This window comes from Polyergus mexicanus, unplaced genomic scaffold (genome assembly GCF_030449975.1).
Source record: "Polyergus mexicanus isolate NDT 795.1 unplaced genomic scaffold, iyPolMexi1.0 SCAF_5, whole genome shotgun sequence".
Taxonomy (NCBI): Eukaryota; Metazoa; Arthropoda; class Insecta; order Hymenoptera; family Formicidae; genus Polyergus; species Polyergus mexicanus.
In genome coordinates, this window is record NW_027223325.1 from 4,632,472 (window position 1) to 4,650,037 (window position 17,566).

At 34.7% G+C, this 17,566-nt stretch overlaps 1 protein-coding gene across 1 annotated transcript; it reads right to left on the reverse strand.

Annotated features, from left to right (window-relative positions):
• Positions 1-3,752: 3,752 nt before the first annotated feature.
• On the reverse strand, positions 3,753-9,625 carry LOC138933432 (pro-resilin). Its single transcript, XM_070296133.1, has 4 exons — positions 9,590-9,625; positions 6,580-6,756; positions 4,044-4,353; positions 3,753-3,941 (listed from the first exon to the last, which is right to left on the reverse strand). Exons 1-4 carry the CDS (start codon positions 9,608-9,610, stop codon positions 3,766-3,768), a joined length of 684 nt encoding a protein of 227 aa, XP_070152234.1. The 5' UTR covers positions 9,611-9,625; the 3' UTR covers positions 3,753-3,765.
• Between the last annotated feature and the right edge of the window lie 7,941 nt (positions 9,626-17,566).

A 17,566-nucleotide genomic window follows, 5' to 3' on the forward strand; every position in this document is an offset into this window, starting at 1 on the left:
TTTTTCATTTTTGAGCAAAAAACGGTGCAAAATGAATCTGAACAAGAAGAATTGCAACGGTTTTTAAAATCAAATAATTGTAATATAGAAATGTTAAATGACTATCCAAAACTTAAAAAACTTTTTATTAAATATAATACAGCTCTACCAAGCAGTGCATCTGTAGAAAGAATGTTTAGCATCGGTGGCTCTGTATTAACACCACAAAGAGGGCATTTAAATGATGATACTATGGAGCACAACAAATTTTATAAAAAATTAATAAAGAATTTCGATAAAATTTAATCATTTATTTTGTAATAAACCTTGAATGAAATCTTGCTTACAATTTTTTAAAAGTGTTTCTTATGCAAAATAATTTATTAGTTTGTATCGTAAAAAAGTAACGGAAATTGTAACGACTCGTTACTTTTTAGTAACTGTAACGGTAACGAGTTACTTTTTAAAATTGGTAACGAGTAACGGTAACGAGTTACTTTTTCAAAAAAATAACGGTAACGGTAACGAGTTACTTTTATAAAGTAACTTTCCCAACCCTGCCTAAATATATAGTCAAACCTTATGAGAGATACAAGATGCTACAAAAGATTGCAAGATTCTATATTCTTTTTTTCGACCATAAAGAAATTTTTTAAAACACGTCGCACTGATGAATTACTTCCTTCATTATGCAACTCTCGATGCTCTTATGAGTCAATTAGAAAAGAATTTTTTGCGCGGAGAGATATATTATTGGAGTAATCGAAGTGCATGAGATCAGAAATTCTTTAACGAAACGTTTCTTAATCGATTCGGAGATTCGCGAGTCGCATAGGCGAAAATATGCACTTTCTTCGATGAACGCACGGTCGGAGCATCCCAGGTTTGTCTGTTTGCCGACAACTCGTAAGCTCTTCTCGCGAACTCCTTTCACGCGTGCACGATCGTCCCAAATATCTCACCTACCTACTCCATTCGATTCGTATATTCGACGTTTTTAAATGGCCCGGACCAGCGGCAAGGACACTCGCGATCACCTTCACCTTTACTTCCGTTATGTCACCCTTTTATCCAAATGACATGATCATGTCACAGAGTATAAATGAGTCTACAACACTGACAAACGGACAACTCACTTTGCAAAAAATGTTTCGAGAGATCATTAGTAAGCGATCGAGTGTCAAATTTGCAATATATATTTCTTTCAAGTATCTTATTAAAAATCTAATAGTATAGATACTTTTATACATTTTCCTTATTTTAATTTTTATTATACAGAGTATCCTATTGCCATCGGATGTTTTTTTAATAGCAAATTCTTTAGCCAATCTAGAGACAATTTTTTTTAGCCAAAATGTCGAAACAACAATAATTTTCAATTTACAAACGATTGAAAAGATGAGTTTTTCAAATTAAACTTTATGAAATCGAAAGATTAACAAAACTACTATTCTTCAATCAATTTCGGATGAAATTTACTTTAAGGAAATTTTAATTTGAGGCTTAATTGCAAAGATATATCATGGAAAGATTGGAAATTTATAAAAAATGAATCTCACTCAAAAACAATCTCACAATTTTGTTAAGAAAAAATCGACTGCTGGTTTTTTGAAACATCTTATACTTATATGTATAGATATTTTATTATATATGTTTCCTTTATTCTTTTTTTAATAGTCTTATTTTATAATTCTTTATTTTGAGATATTGTTTTATATATACATATAACATTTATTTGCAACAAGCGATGAAGAAACTATCTCATGATAATTAACGTTATTGTGATACAATATTATGATTTCTAATTTTACGAACTTACACTTCCACGATGTTATTAATATCGCGCTATAGCGATATATTCAAGTATCATAATGATGGCATACAGGTACTTTTATACGTGTGATGAGATGTGCTCGCGATTTAATGAAATCTAGAGTGTACAATTTCGTATGTTACACGTTGGAGAAAGTTTATCTCCGCGGACGTGTAAACTTCCTCATGACATAATGGAAAACAGCGGCATCGTCTGACGGTGTTCTTACAAGTAGCCTAAACGATGAACTTGACATAATAAGAAAAAGAAAGCGAAGTGTATACCTTTGTCTTACTTTCTCAAATACTATTCTTGTTGTATGTTAGAAAATTTTCTTTCACAAAAAAAAAAAATTGAAAATAAAATTTGATTAACATGACAACAATGAAATAAGTTATCACTATATTTGATATTTTTAAAGAATGTTTCATTAAATTTGACAAAAGTTACACGAGTCTCTTTCACAAACGGGATTATCTGCGCGAGAGAGAAACAAGGATTCAAATACATATGACTGTTGGAAAGAATTTTATCTCATCTCTCTTATACGAGAGAAACGTAAGACAAATATGGCACGAGTTGAATATCTATTCTCTGAAATTATCTACGATATACACACGGCGAATATATCCATACCGCAAGATTGCAACAACATTGCAGCAACATTTTTCTGCAAGATTGCAACATTGCAGAAACATTACGAAATGTTGCTGCAACGTTGTTACGATATTGCAGCAACAGTAAAATGTCCGCCTACAGAAATATTGCAATATAATATTGCAGCAACATAGCAATATAATATATATGCAATAATGCTTTATGTATATTTATCGACATAATATTCTTAACATGTATAAAAAATAATAAGAAATTAGGCATATAAGAATCAGGATTTAGTGTGTATATAGATTTTCTGTATTATAATAATAACGAAATTATAAATTGCAAATTTTTCGGTACACATTCGACTTCCTTCAGTGACAAAGAATATCTAAGAGAAATAAGAAAAAACTCAATTTGCAATTTTCTAAATTCACAATCTCTTTGTATCCGAAATATTCAGATATGCAAAAAGATCGTGGTGGATTTACGCATACAAGTTTTTTCACATCTCTCTTGTCTTCATATAATCTCAAAATTTATTTATTAAAATCTGAAGTATCTTTTTTGTTAAAAAAATATTATCGAATTTTTGATTTTATATAAGAATGGAAACTATTAAAAGAATTCTTAGTCCAATGTCTGAGTCCCCTGTGTTGGGGTTATATCATACAATTTAAGCTAATAAAAATAGTTATATCTTTAATCTTATTAGTCACTCTTTGTAAACTTTATATAATCATCGTGACTAAAAATTTAATGCGAAATAGATAGCGCAATATGCGCCGCATAGCGGTAAACGAATGAACTAGCGATTATCGAATACTTTCTTTGGAATATTTTTGGAATGTTGCTGCAACATTACTAAAGTTATATTGTAAAATAATGTCTTTGTAATATTTCTGCAACATTTTACTACAATATGCAATATTGCAATATTGCAGCAATGTTGTTGCAAGCTTTAGTGCTGTATGAGTAATGTATGAGTTGCATGAGAATTGAATAATCAAAATGCTTTCCCATCAACTGTATAATTATAACGAAAATGTAATATATCATTAGTTTAATGTTGCAATGTTGTTTTGATCACGTATGTATATCTGTCGCCATGATTTTTTATCGTAAGCAAATAATTAATTCGCCGAAGATCAATAAAAGCAAAACAGAAAGGTACATTAAAAATTGATTCTCTCTTTCTCTTTTGTTAAACATAACACATTAATTATTTCTATAAGTTTAAAGGTCTAATGTATCATGTACACAGTGGAGAAATCTTTAAGAAAAAGTGTCTTTATTAAAAAAAAAAAAAAGATTACATTCTCAAGCGCAAAATCGATAATCCTAATATGATAATACTGTTTTATACATATATTCTAATGAAAAGCAGGACCATAAGTGGGCGATGGTATCCCCGAGTAAGTATTCCTCGCACCGAAATTGTTATAGCTATCTACAGAATTGGAGCCGGCTTGATAGTTGTAGCTGTTGGCGCTATTCGCGTACTGTCCACCGTTTGATTGATAATTGTGACCACTCTGGGTGCTACCTGCTGATAAAAAAAAAGTCGAGATAATTCAACAACTCGAAAAAGAATTATACACGATATATCAGATATTCTTTGAAAATAAAAAAAAAAGAAGATTCCGCGTACCTCCGGTGTATCCGCCGCTTCCACCGCTACCCAGTTGGTTCCCCCCCGGGTAGCCGAAACCCTGACCGGCGTTGTATCCGTTGCCCTGCGTGTTGTATTGATCCGGATAGCTCGCGGTACCCTCGTACCTCACGTCCGCGTGGAAACCGGTCCTCCAATCGGCGGTGTAGGTGACAATCTGCGTCCTACCGTCCGGTAACTGTACTCTGTATTCGCCGCGAACGGTCTCGCCATCGCTCGTCTCGCGTCTGCCGAAGTCGTTCCCGGTAGCGTCGTCCTTCACGGAATAGCCGAACTCGTAGCTCTTGGGCTGAAGCAAGATCGGAGAAGGGAGTGAATCGCCTTTTCCTCTTTGCCGCGTGTAGGGAGACGATGGGAAAACGGGAGAGGGCGGGATAGGGAGAGTGAAAAGAGAAATGTATATACGGGACATTGCCACCTTGATAAAAGCGAGATAAACGTGAAAAGGTAACGAATGAACGTATTAATAATGCGACGCAACCTCTCGTCAGGCGAGAGAGGCCGCGATTTAATCTGGCTCACGGCGCACACCATCATCGCCGCTCTATACCATCACCTTCGCAGCAACTCGCTCGCTCGCTCGCTCTCTTGTTCGCCGACGGGCAGATTCCCCGGGACGATTAGCTAACCAGCAATAACGATTTACCGTGAATTATGCCCGCGGTCGCGGTTCACCCTATTAATATTGTTACGTCATACCCGTGCGGCGCGTTTGCGCCACGCTTCTCTTCTCGCTCGTATATACCGGATTCGAATTTGTAGCATCGTCTCTCGAACACTCGGGACATTCTCGATGCGTCGCTGTCGATCCTCCTCTCGAGGTTCACGTAATCGCTCAAACAATGCGCCGAGATAGGGTACTAATCGAGAGCAGAGAACATAATCCTTTGATCGTGTATTTTTAACCGAGTTGATTGGATTTGTGCGAGGCGTCTCTTGCGCAAAAGCTCTTTGCTCTTGCGCGGAGATATTACACGGGGGATTTTTTTTTTTCTAATTCTGGATGTGTGAATTGTGAGGAGAAATCAATTACGGAGTTAATTATTCCGCGAAATGCATTTCGCTGCCTTTATCTACGAGACGACGCGTACTTTTTTTGCGAATGTAATCCATTGGAATTTTTGTTGCGATAGTTAAATTACTTTAATAAATGGGTAAACGATATTTAAACATTTGGCATACGTTAAAGTATTTCGACACAAGCGAGCTTTTAATTACACGCAAGCGCTATATCGTTGTATTAATCTATAATTATCGATTGATCTAATTCACACTTGGTTTTCAGATTAATCATCGAAAGATTCCCTTCCGGTGATGAAACTGGTAAAGATAAACATCAGTGTGAGAGGTGATGCAGCCTTGATGTCAATAATGACTCGAAGTAAGTGGGTAGCGTAGATTTCTTACGATGATACCAGTTCTATAGATCGTAATTATTAAAGATTACAAGAGATAAGAGAAAAACATTGAGACATAGTCGCGTATAGAAAATATAAAGTATCCCAAGATTCATTATCATCGATCCGCAAAAAGCCCGCGAGATCATTGGGCAAGAAGAGTTCGGTTCAAGCTCAGGTTCGCACTCCGCTTTAGGCAAAGTTTTGCGTAATGGGGTCAGACAGTTCTTTATCCGAAAAATTCAATGTTACTTCCAAGACACAATCGAATCTGGATCGGAGATGTTCAACTCTGACCTCGGGAGTGCTTGGCGTTTTCGCAAGAGCCGTCAAATTAATCGGCGATACGTATACGTACGTACATTATAGGAGCGGGAATCTAGATTTAGAAAGCAACATTGAATTACCCGAACAAAAGAGCTGTCTGCTGTCTCTCTTCCGATGATGTAACATACTTTTTCACTGTTAGCGCTTCGCATCGTCAAAATCATCGACAACGGAATATCACTGGCTATCACTGGCGAGTCATCACAAATCTCACGAAATCGAGAACTCGAAAGTCATCCGATCGTGTTTTCTACGTGAGAGATTTTTCTAACAAGAATCGATAATAATAATTTTACATCAATTTACGAACAATTTATCAATCGAAAAAACGCACCCCGTTTAATTACGCAACAAGCATCCGACTTCATTACGATCGTGCAATTTGAGGCATTTGATTGCGTCAAAACAACACGCTGCACCGGCTATTGAAATGTTTAGCAATCATCGAACGAAGATCGAACACGGTAAACCCAGATTCAATCTCACGTTATGTCGGATAATATTTTTAAACGAAAAGACTGATTTTAAAGTGATTCTAACAGAACACACACAATGAGACAAATAATTTACGTTAAATAATAAAATTGTAAATGAATGTCGCGTTAATGATCGGTAAGAGAAGATCCATTCTTATCTCATAAAAGGTCCGAGGAGAGGTAAGTGGAAGGCTGCAAAGTTATAACGAAGTTAAAGCGAAGAGTTACTGGGATGAATGGGCTACATTGTCTTCTCAATCATGCGTGCGACTTCGCTGAAGGCTGCTTAAAGTCTCAGATATATATTACAAATACCTCATTATCTGCGTAATCTTGATTATCATGCCCATCATAATGGCCCCCGAAACCGTTCCCACCACCTTGTGCCCCATGATGATTTCCACCTGCGTAATTTCCGGGGACGCCGTACTGATTGCTGAGGGGTGGCTCGCATTGCACGATGCTGATGCTCGCCATCAGGGCGAGCAGTATCTTTTCAAATATATTTATTAAATTAATAAATATAATAATAATGTCAATATATATCTAAGCTTCCTATTACTTAAAGGTATAAATATTTAAAATGTTGTAATAAAAGAAAAATATTTAATAATACTGTCTAAAAAAATTAATATTTGATATTATGCCCTTAGATTAATAAATATTTAATCTTACAATAAAAAGAGAATAGATATTAATTGATTTTATTAGTTTTCAATATTTAATACAAACATAGACAAAAAGTTGCTCGCAGTAAGGTTTCAAAAAATTTCTCAGTTCAGATTTGGGAAATATCTTCTTTTTTTTTCAAGATTATCTAACATAAGTGTAATAATTGAGAGTAAAATCGAGCGTGAGAACAAGAAAAAAGAAGGGTTTTGTCGTAACAAGCAGACGTGTAAACGCTATGCGTAACAATAACGTTACGCTTATAAATGTATAACGAAATAATAAGCGACGGACGGGTGGCAATTAGCCCCCGAAAAATATTTCCGATGACTTTCCGTGGGATGCTTTTCATGCGTCAGATGAGAACGTCAGATGATTGGCGACGCGCGCGTTGCGTAGGCGGGAAATTAGAGTCACGCGCTTCTATCTTTTCTTCCCTCGCCGTTTCTACGCCGTATCGTGAGAAGGTGCACGATATTACATCACCGGCATTTTAAAAACTGACGCAAGACTAAACATAACTGTAAAAGAATCAGCGAGCTCTTAGGCGCATAATCATAAGTGACTTTTCTTCGAGAAAACGCGTACATTTATTTTTTTTTTTTTCCAGATAATTAAGCAACTGCATTTTTCTCGTCTAGAAATGAGCGAGAATAAACTTTCGTGCAAACTTAAATCAATTTTTATGCAATGTCGCGACATTCGCCAATATTGAGCCAATACTTACGATACATACGATGAAAAAAAAAAAAAGAATGTATATTTTTGATTATTATATTTGTCTGTTCTGTAATTATTATTATTAAATCAAGCAAATTTGCATCAAGCATTAATCGTTGTATATTAAAATTTTACATGTTAAACATACATTCAAATTTTGATCGTACACACGTTAGATGATTTTTATGTATATATTATATATAATATATATATTTGTGATTTTTATATATGTGTATTATATATATATATAATGTATGTATAATATTAATGTGCATAAAAAAGTTAATATAAAATGTACGCGATGTGTATATTTAAAAAATTTGTGAGCGAAAGAGAAATTGTCGATAAATCTTTTTTAGAGTAATTATTGTTCAACTAACCATTTTTTCCAAGAACAATTATTATTGAACGAATTAATGGTCTTCCGTACCGATTAATTAATCACATTTCTCTGCTCTAATGAATAGATAAATGTAATGATCGTGTACATTAGCATAATCATAATGTATCTCAACGCGTATCTTGTACGAATATGTAGATTAAATTACGGTCTTGGTAATGACAATGTTGGTGTGTTAGTAAGTACGTTAACATTTATTACATGGTAAAGATGTAATCTACATAATCTTTCTCTTATTCCAATTCTTATCACTTCTTCGCATTGCCAGTTTAATTTTGATTACCGTTTTGCAGAGTTTAAGACCACTTGCAGATAGGCTAAAAATTTCTTTACTCTTTCCCCTTTTCTATTACAATGATTTTAAACATTTGGCGTTTGCAATCAGAATTTTACGCAACAAACATGTGTAACGTGTAAAATTTTATATTCAACGATTAGTAATCTAAATTTTAACAATTACAGAACAAAAAGATATATATAATAAATGAAAAATCTTTTTAATTACATTGCATATTTTATTTTGCGTTTTTCGACTACTTTCTTATCTTGATCGCGTAAAAAACATTTTAATTAATCGAATGTTAATATTTATAAATATATATATATTATGTATTAAAAAAATATTGATTTAACATTTTTAATTTCAAAAATACAAGGATTGAAAGCGATATCAATATTAATATTTTTTAAAGAAAAGAAAAACAAACGTAACGTTAAACGAAAACACTTAAATAACTTATTATATATGTAAAAAAAAAAAAAAAAAAAAAAAGTCAACATCTCTGAAATTTATATGATTAGTTACTCGATATATATATTTTTTACATTCCATTTTTATACCAATAAATTTTAAAAAATAATCCCAGATCTTATTTCATAAAACTAGAAGACTTTCAATATTATATCGAGAATGTATAAAAGAGATATATTAATGTTAGTATCCCGCGTAATTTATATAAATAACAGGTAAATAAATAAAATGAGAAATTTGAAAAAGATTTCGTAGATCTGTATTATTACAGATCTACATTCCTTCTTGGTCCGTATCCTAGGAAAATTCTCATGCACAAGTGAGATAATAAAACATTTACCTTGCGTCCCAGTTTTCTCACGGTACAAATTCTTCCCCATCTCTCCCAGTTTCAGATTAAGATCTTAAAATTTTGATTCGTCACTAATGAACATGTTAGTTGTTTTCAATTAGAAATTTATGTCACTTGAATACATATTGTTGTCATGTGCTAGTCATTTGCGAGTTTCTCAGTTTTACGAAACGAATCCGATACAGATACCCGGTGTCAATTCGATTAACAGTTTGAATTTTAATCGAAAGCTCATAGCGGACCGTCATATCGTTTGATTCGACACATTTATGATGACCCCCCGCAAGCACACCCGCGATTACACGGCGGCCAAAAGAAAGAGAAGGGGAGAGGGAGGAGAAAAGTTAAACTGATCGTAACGGCCGATCGATCTACCGTAAAAACACGTATCCGACACTGTCGTTCGCTATACCCTCGTCACACGGGGGATTACCTGTCGCACTATCAAATCCATACTCGGAGAACAGTGATCGCGGGGGTGAGTGATGACGGCGGTGGTGCGAGACGACGCGTCAGATGGTGGGTATGGTGTAGTAGAGAGGAAGAAGAGCACCGAAGACCGAATGCTGAAATATGGTGACGTTTCGATGGGCATACCGGTGCTTATATAGAGAGAGCTCTTTCTCTCTCTTTCTCACTCTCACTTACCGTTTCCACACCGCCGGAGAGGATCCGTTTCCTGTCGCCGCCACCATCGCCACCACCACCGTCGTCGTCGTCGTCGTCCTCCTCGTCCTCGTCGGGGAAGCGTGCCGAGGGATTCGCTCGAGCGGCGTAGGCATCGGTATAAGAGACGGTGGCCGTGTGTACTCCAGTTCACACAGGGAAGCCGCGTGTGTGGATAGTTCCCCCCGCGGCTTCATTTTCCATTGTTGTCAGGCGACGTGCGCGATTTCGGGAAGAATGCCGAACCGCGAGAAGAGGCGAGCGAGGACGCGCGCCTCGAGGATAGACGAGACGAAGCGGAGTCGAGACGAGCAAGCCGCGGAGAAAGCTGATTACTTCATCGCGTGGGACAGCCCGCGGCGCGGCGCGCCTCTGCTCGCCTTCTTCCAGCGAACTAATTAGGCAATTGAGACTTAATTAAGTCGCGGAACCAACGGACGCGTACCCGCGATCGACGGTCCACGGGAATCGGCGATGGCGTTCGTCCCTTGGCTATCGGAAGAGAAAAAGGGAACGCGATGATAAGGAGAATGGCTTACACTGACAAGTTAAACAGTAGCAAAAACATTAAAATGTTTTGCGAAAAAGATTTGAATGCAATAGGGAATTAAATATTAAGTAAAAAAAAAAAAATATTGAATTATGATTAAATAATATAATGTAAATTATAATTAATTAAATAATAATTAAATATTGAATTAAATTTTAAATACACTAATGGAGTTACAGATAGAATCGTGAACTGTTTAATTTAGGAGCTTGCGTTTTATGCAAATTGCATAAAAGAAGTTAATTAGACGGTTAACGATAAGGTTCCTATGTCGGAATTGAACCGTCGAATTTGAGTATCGATTTGGCTGATATCGCAGATTATTTATCGACGAGATCTCGATATCGCATCGCGAAAAAGAAAACGCCCTTGAATCGGAAGTACAGGCAGGAGGAGATACGAGCAGTGCAATAGGGAATTAAATATTAAGTAAAAAAAAATATTGAATTATGATTAAATAATATAATGTAAATTATAATTAATTAAATAATAATTAAATATTGAATTAAATTTTAAATACGCTAATGGAGTTACAGATAGAATCGCGAACGGTTTAATTTAGGAGCTTGCGTTTTATGCAAATTGCATAAAAGAAGTTAATTAGACGGTTAACGATAAAGTTCCTATATCGGAATTGAACCGTCGAATTTGAGTATCGATTTGGCTGATATCGCAGATTATTTATCGACGAGATCTCGATATCGCATCGCGAAAAAGAAAACGCCCTTGAATCGGAAGTACAGGCAGGAGGAGATACGAGCAGTGCAATAGGGAATTAAATATTAAGTAAAAAAAAATATTGAATTATGATTAAATAATATAATGTAAATTATAATTAATTAAATAATAATTAAATATTGAATTAAATTTTAAATACGCTAATGGAGTTACAGATAGAATCGCGAACGGTTTAATTTAGGAGCTTGCGTTTTATGCAAATTGCATAAAAGAAGTTAATTAGACGGTTAACGATAAAGTTCCTATATCGGAATTGAACCGTCGAATTTGAGTATCGATTTGGCTGATATCGCAGATTATTTATCGACGAGATCTCGATATCGCATCGCGAAAAAGAAAACGCCCTTGAATCGGAAGTACAGGCAGGAGGAGATACGAGCAGTGCAATAGGGAATTAAATATTAAGTAAAAAAAAATATTGAATTATGATTAAATAATATAATGTAAATTATAATTAATTAAATAATAATTAAATATTGAATTAAATTTTAAATACGCTAATGGAGTTACAGATAGAATCGCGAACGGTTTAATTTAGGAGCTTGCGTTTTATGCAAATTGCATAAAAGAAGTTAATTAGACGGTTAACGATAAAGTTCCTATATCGGAATTGAACCGTCGAATTTGAGTATCGATTTGGCTGATATCGCAGATTATTTATCGACGAGATCTCGATATCGCATCGCGAAAAAGAAAACGCCCTTGAATCGGAAGTACAGGCAGGAGGAGATACGAGCAGTGCAATAGGGAATTAAATATTAAGTAAAAAAAATAGAATTATGATTAAATAATATAATGTAAATTATAATTAATTAAATAATAATTAAATATTGAATTAAATTTTAAATACACTAATGGAGTTACAGATAGAATCGTGAACGGTTTAATTTAGGAGCTTGCGTTTTATGCGAATTGCATAAAAGAAGTTAATTAGACGGTTAACGATAAGGTTTCTATATCGGAATTGAACCGTCGAATTTGAGTATCGATTTGGCTGATATCGCAGATTATTTATCGACGAGATCTCGATATCGCATCGCGAAAAAGAAAACGCCCTTGAATCGGAAGTACAGGCAGGAGGAGATACGAGCAGTGCAATAGGGAATTAAATATTAAGTAAAAAAAAATAGAATTATGATTAAATAATATAATGTAAATTATAATTAATTAAATAATAATTAAATATTGAATTAAATTTTAAATACGCTAATGGAGTTACAGATAGAATCGCGAACGGTTTAATTTAGGAGCTTGCGTTTTATGCAAATTGCATAAAAGAAGTTAATTAGACGGTTAACGATAAGGTTCCTATATCGGAATTGAACCGTCGAATTTGAGTATCGATTTGGCTGATATCGCAGATTATTTATCGACGAGATCTCGATATCGCATCGCGAAAAAGAAAACGCCCTTGAATCGGAAGTACAGGCAGGAGGAGATACGAGCAGCGAGCGAGTGACATCGCTTCTGTTTCAACGGTTGCGCAAAATGTCGGAGGCCTTAATTATGCAGGACACGCCCGCACGTTCGCTTAGTAAATCCTGCCTTTCGATCTCCTTTGTGACGCGTCGTCAAAGCGTGCGCCCGGAGAAGGGTCCACGCTCATCCGGAGCATCGCTAACGACCACGCGCTCTCATCTCTCTCTCTCTCTCGTTCTTTTTTTTCTTTCTTCTTTTTCCTTTTCGCGAATACGCACGCCGATCCCTGAAAGGTGTCCTTGAAAGATCTACACAAGACACCGGCGTGTCATCATCCTCCCTGTAATATTAATACGACGTGCACCGACGTGCAACGACCGTAACGATATGCTAATGCCGCAATACGTACTTAGCTCGTTACGTCAAGTAGTTAGACCGCGTAAGATCCGAACGGCTTTAACGGGTTAACCCCTTTCGCTTTTATGGCGGGATCCAATTATGGGCATACTTCATCTTCGCCGTTGTTCAACGTTACAGAAATGTATGAGAGAGATTTGCGCGCGAGATGCTCGATAGTATGATCGTCGAACGGGTCGATATATTTATCGAGAATACACAAATCCTTCCTCTACGTAAATTCAAATCGGCGCGTCTACTTTTCGTAATTTTTACGATTAAATTATGTATCTGAATAAAGTTGAGATTTTTTGCTCAAATAATATTTACTCAAGATTAATTGGGATAAAAGAAGCGGTTTGTACGTGTAAAAGAATCGTGTCGTTTAAAAAACAAAGATCTCGATTCACGATTTTCGTCTGAATTATTGTCAAGTCCATTCTTCCGGATCGTATTGTTGGTCGAAAAACATATTATCGTTGGCATTTAATGGAAGATGTCAAAAACAATGGGGACTACCCAGTCGGATTGTGTACGGCGTTTTTTACACGCGCGATAAAATCCCGCGGAGGTTTTTATTTACTCTTAATGACGTTCGTCTCCGTAAAACAACAACTCATATATTGGCGAATTATCCCGCAATCTATTACAGGTTAACGGCACATTACGTGAATCGCGTTTAATACATCGGTCGACTTCATAAATGCGATTCTTGAGTAAATTTAAAGCATTTAACCCTCCCTCAGTCGAATCGGTCATTAAATTATCGTTTTTCTTTTTTTGATTTTTATTTACTAATTTTGCAGAGGATTAACGAAATTAGTTGCGTAAAAATGCATAAATTATTATTAGATTATTATTTTTATCTACGCATCTATTATATATCGCAGGGTTGGGAAAGTTACTTTATAAAAGTAACTCGTTACCGTTACCGTTATTTTTTCTAAAAAGTAACTCGTTACCGTTACTCGTTACTAATTTTAAAAATTAACTCGTTACCGTTACAGTTACTAAAAGTAACGAGTCGTTACAATTTCCGTTACTTTTTTACAATACAAACTAATAAATTATTTTGCATAAGAAAAACTTTTAAAAAATTGTAAGCAAGATTTCATTCAAGGTTTATTACAAAATAAATGATTAAGTTTTATCGAAATTCTTTATTAAATTTTAATAAAATTTGTTGCTCCATAGTATCATCATTTAAATGCCCTCTTTGTGGTGTTAATACAGAGCCACCGATGCTAAACATTCTTTCTACAGATGCACTGCTTGGTAGAGCTGTATTATATTTAATAAAAAGTTTTTTAAGTTTTGGATAGTCGTTTAACATTTCTATATTACAATTATTTGATTTTAAAAACCGTTGCAATTCTTCTTGTTCAGATTCATTTTGCACCGTTTTTTGCTCAAAAATGAAAAAATCATCGTGATCGTCAGATTTTCCAGCTTTTGAAGAATGTTCAGTTGATCGGATTCCGAATAAATCCTCCAAGTAATTTTCAGCACGTTTTCTTTTTTCTCCGGTTAACCAGTTTAACTTAAATTTTGGATGTAAACATGCTACTATTATTAATTCTTTTGTTTCAAATATTGTAAGAAATCTAAAATCAAATATAGTAAATTAAGCGACATTGTTTGTTTTATTGAAATTAATACTTTTAAATCAATAGTTTAAAATAAAATAATATTTTTCAATTAAATCCTTATTTAAAATTAAATAACATATGTATTAATCAAATTAATAAGTTACCTTTTATTTAAACCTTGCTGAATAGCTTCAACTAATGAATGGCAATCTATAAGGTCAGATTTATTGAGATTTTCTAATTTTCGTTGCAAGGTACTTAGAACTGGTAGTAAATGAGAGCTCTGCTTTTCCGAAAAGATAAAGCTCTCATTGGATATCGCGCGTCGCGTCATCGCACTGGTCTGCAAGAGCCATAAGTTGATCAATCACATTCAAGCATTTTTACAACATAATAAGAATGCTAATTGGTCGATTTGCTTACGGCTTTACGGTTAAGATAAAAATTTTATCACGCACAATAGCAAGAATAATATCTTAAATAAATCAAAAAATTTGAAAAAAGTAACGATAAAAGTAACTGTTAAATTCGTTACTCGTTACCGAAAAATGTAACGAAGTTACTTTTTCCGTTACAAATAAAATTTGTAACGCCATTACCGTTACAGTTACCGAAAAAAAGTAACTGTAACGGTAACGGCGTTACAAGTAACGCGTTACTTCCCAACCCTGATATATCGTCTCGAAAATATATATGAATAATATAATTAAATGATTAATCTATATTATATCTTTATCGTAATACAATAAATCATAAATTCATCTTCGAGGAACGGACGTTGCAGCGGATAGGGCGCCCGTGTTAAGGCACTTAACTCGGCTTTTCTAAGTGATGCGTTTCTCGCGTTGCTTGCTTTCTACCTGGAGAGCCACCGGTCAGGAATGCCGCACGGTGATACAATCCGATTTAAATTTGACGCTATTTGCTCTTCTTACCTATGATTACCTAACGGCGAATAATTCGTTTTGCAAGACGCGCCGCGCACACGGTCACGCAATCTCTCCCTCATCAGCGTCCACAACCGGCGATCCACCTCCGTACGCATAATCTCGGATGATGATTGTCGATTCATGCGTCCTGCGAGGAAGAAAAGCGGATAAGTAGCTTCGCTCCCGATCGTTCAGACACGAGAGAGTGATACCCTGCGAAATTTCCCGCGAGATGCGATTTTACTCTTTCACGATTTCAACGATACAGCCAATTCCTCAATAATATGGCAGAAACGTATTTTGTTCAAATTATTCGACAGGACTGTTTCGTTTCACGCGTGATTTTCCCACGCGAAAATTTCCATACAATCTTCTTCAACATGATTAGTGTCGAGAGAGGCCGAGCATTTCGAGTCGAAAATTTTCTTCTAATCTCAATTTCCAATTTGACTTCTCTTTAAATATTTTAAGCAAATCATTCACTTTTGAAATTATTTTATCTAATAGTTTTATCGAATTTTCTTTAAGTGAAACTATTCGTTTACCGTCTACGTAAGATATAAAAAAAGAGGAAGATATAAGAAAAAAAAAATACCCTATATAAATTAAATGTATCAAAATCTTTTAAAATTAAAAAAATTAAAGTTAAAAATAGGGATAAAATTGACAATACACAATTCACATTTTACAGATAATTACAGAGAATAAGATGTATATATTCGACGGGTGAAAAATTGATTTTACCTTTACTTTGATGTGTACGCTTTTCGCGTATACATGAATATCATATATATAAACAGCTTATTTGCCGGAATGCGCGATCAAAACGCGTGAAGGTGAGAATCTTTTTTACACGGTTCGTTAAGTTAAACATACAAGTTATTAAATGGTTACATTAAATGTTTTTGAATAATAGATTTACGTTAAATGGGTAGAATTACATTCAGAATGTAATTCGCGAATGTGTACACGTATTACGTATTATGGAAAATCGTATTGCGGTTCGTTGGGCGGTTACGCAACGATGCTCTCAAAGATATATAAAGTGTTGCCAAATTTTATCGCAAATAGAAAATACAGTCGGCCAGACTGAATACGAAGCAAATTGGGTAATGTGGGATGGAAGAAAATGTGCTCCCCCGCTGTGTTGTTGTAAGCGCTGTAAGAATCCGTAATAGGCTTTCTCGCACCAAATATTGCGAGAAATATTTAAAATAATAAACATTTTTTATATATACACATATTTTTTTTTATTTTTATCGATTGATCGAGCAAGCTGCATTGAGATGACAAATTAAAATTCTATTTCTATACTTTGTTAGCTCATATTTAATCGATATTAAAGACAATGTTTCAGAGCTTATTCCCATACAGCACCGCAAGATTGCAACAACATTGCAGCAACATTTTTCTGCAAGATTGCAACATTGCAGAAACATTGCGAAATGTTGCTGCAACGTTGTTATGACATTGCAGCAACAGTAAAATGTCCGCCTACAGAAATATTGCAATATAATATTGTAGCAACATAGCAATATAATATATATGCAATTATGTATATTTATCGATATAATATCCTTAACACATGAAAAAAATAATAAGATATTAAGCCTATAAGAGCCAGGATCTAGCGTGTGTATAGATTTTCTATATTATAATAATAACAAAATTATAAAATGTAAATTTTTCAGTACACATTCGACTTCCTTCAGTGACAGAGAATATCTAAGAGAAATAAGAAGAAACTCAATTTGCAATTGCGTAAATTCACAATTTCTTTGTATCCGAAGTATTCAGATATCCGGATGCAAAAAGATTGTAGTGAATTTACGCATACAACGAGTTTTTTCACATCTCTCTTGTCTTTATATAATCTCAAAATTTATTTATTAAAATCTGAAGTGTCTTGCATATTAGAAAATTATTATCAAATTTTTGATTTTATATAAGAATGGAAACTATTAAAAGAATTCTTAGTCCAATGTCTGAGCCCCTGTATTAGGGTCATATCATACGACTTAAATTAACAAAAATAGTTATTATATCTTTTTAATCTTACTAGCCGCTCTTTGTAAACTTTATATAATCATCATGATTAAAAATTAAATGCGAAATAGATAGCG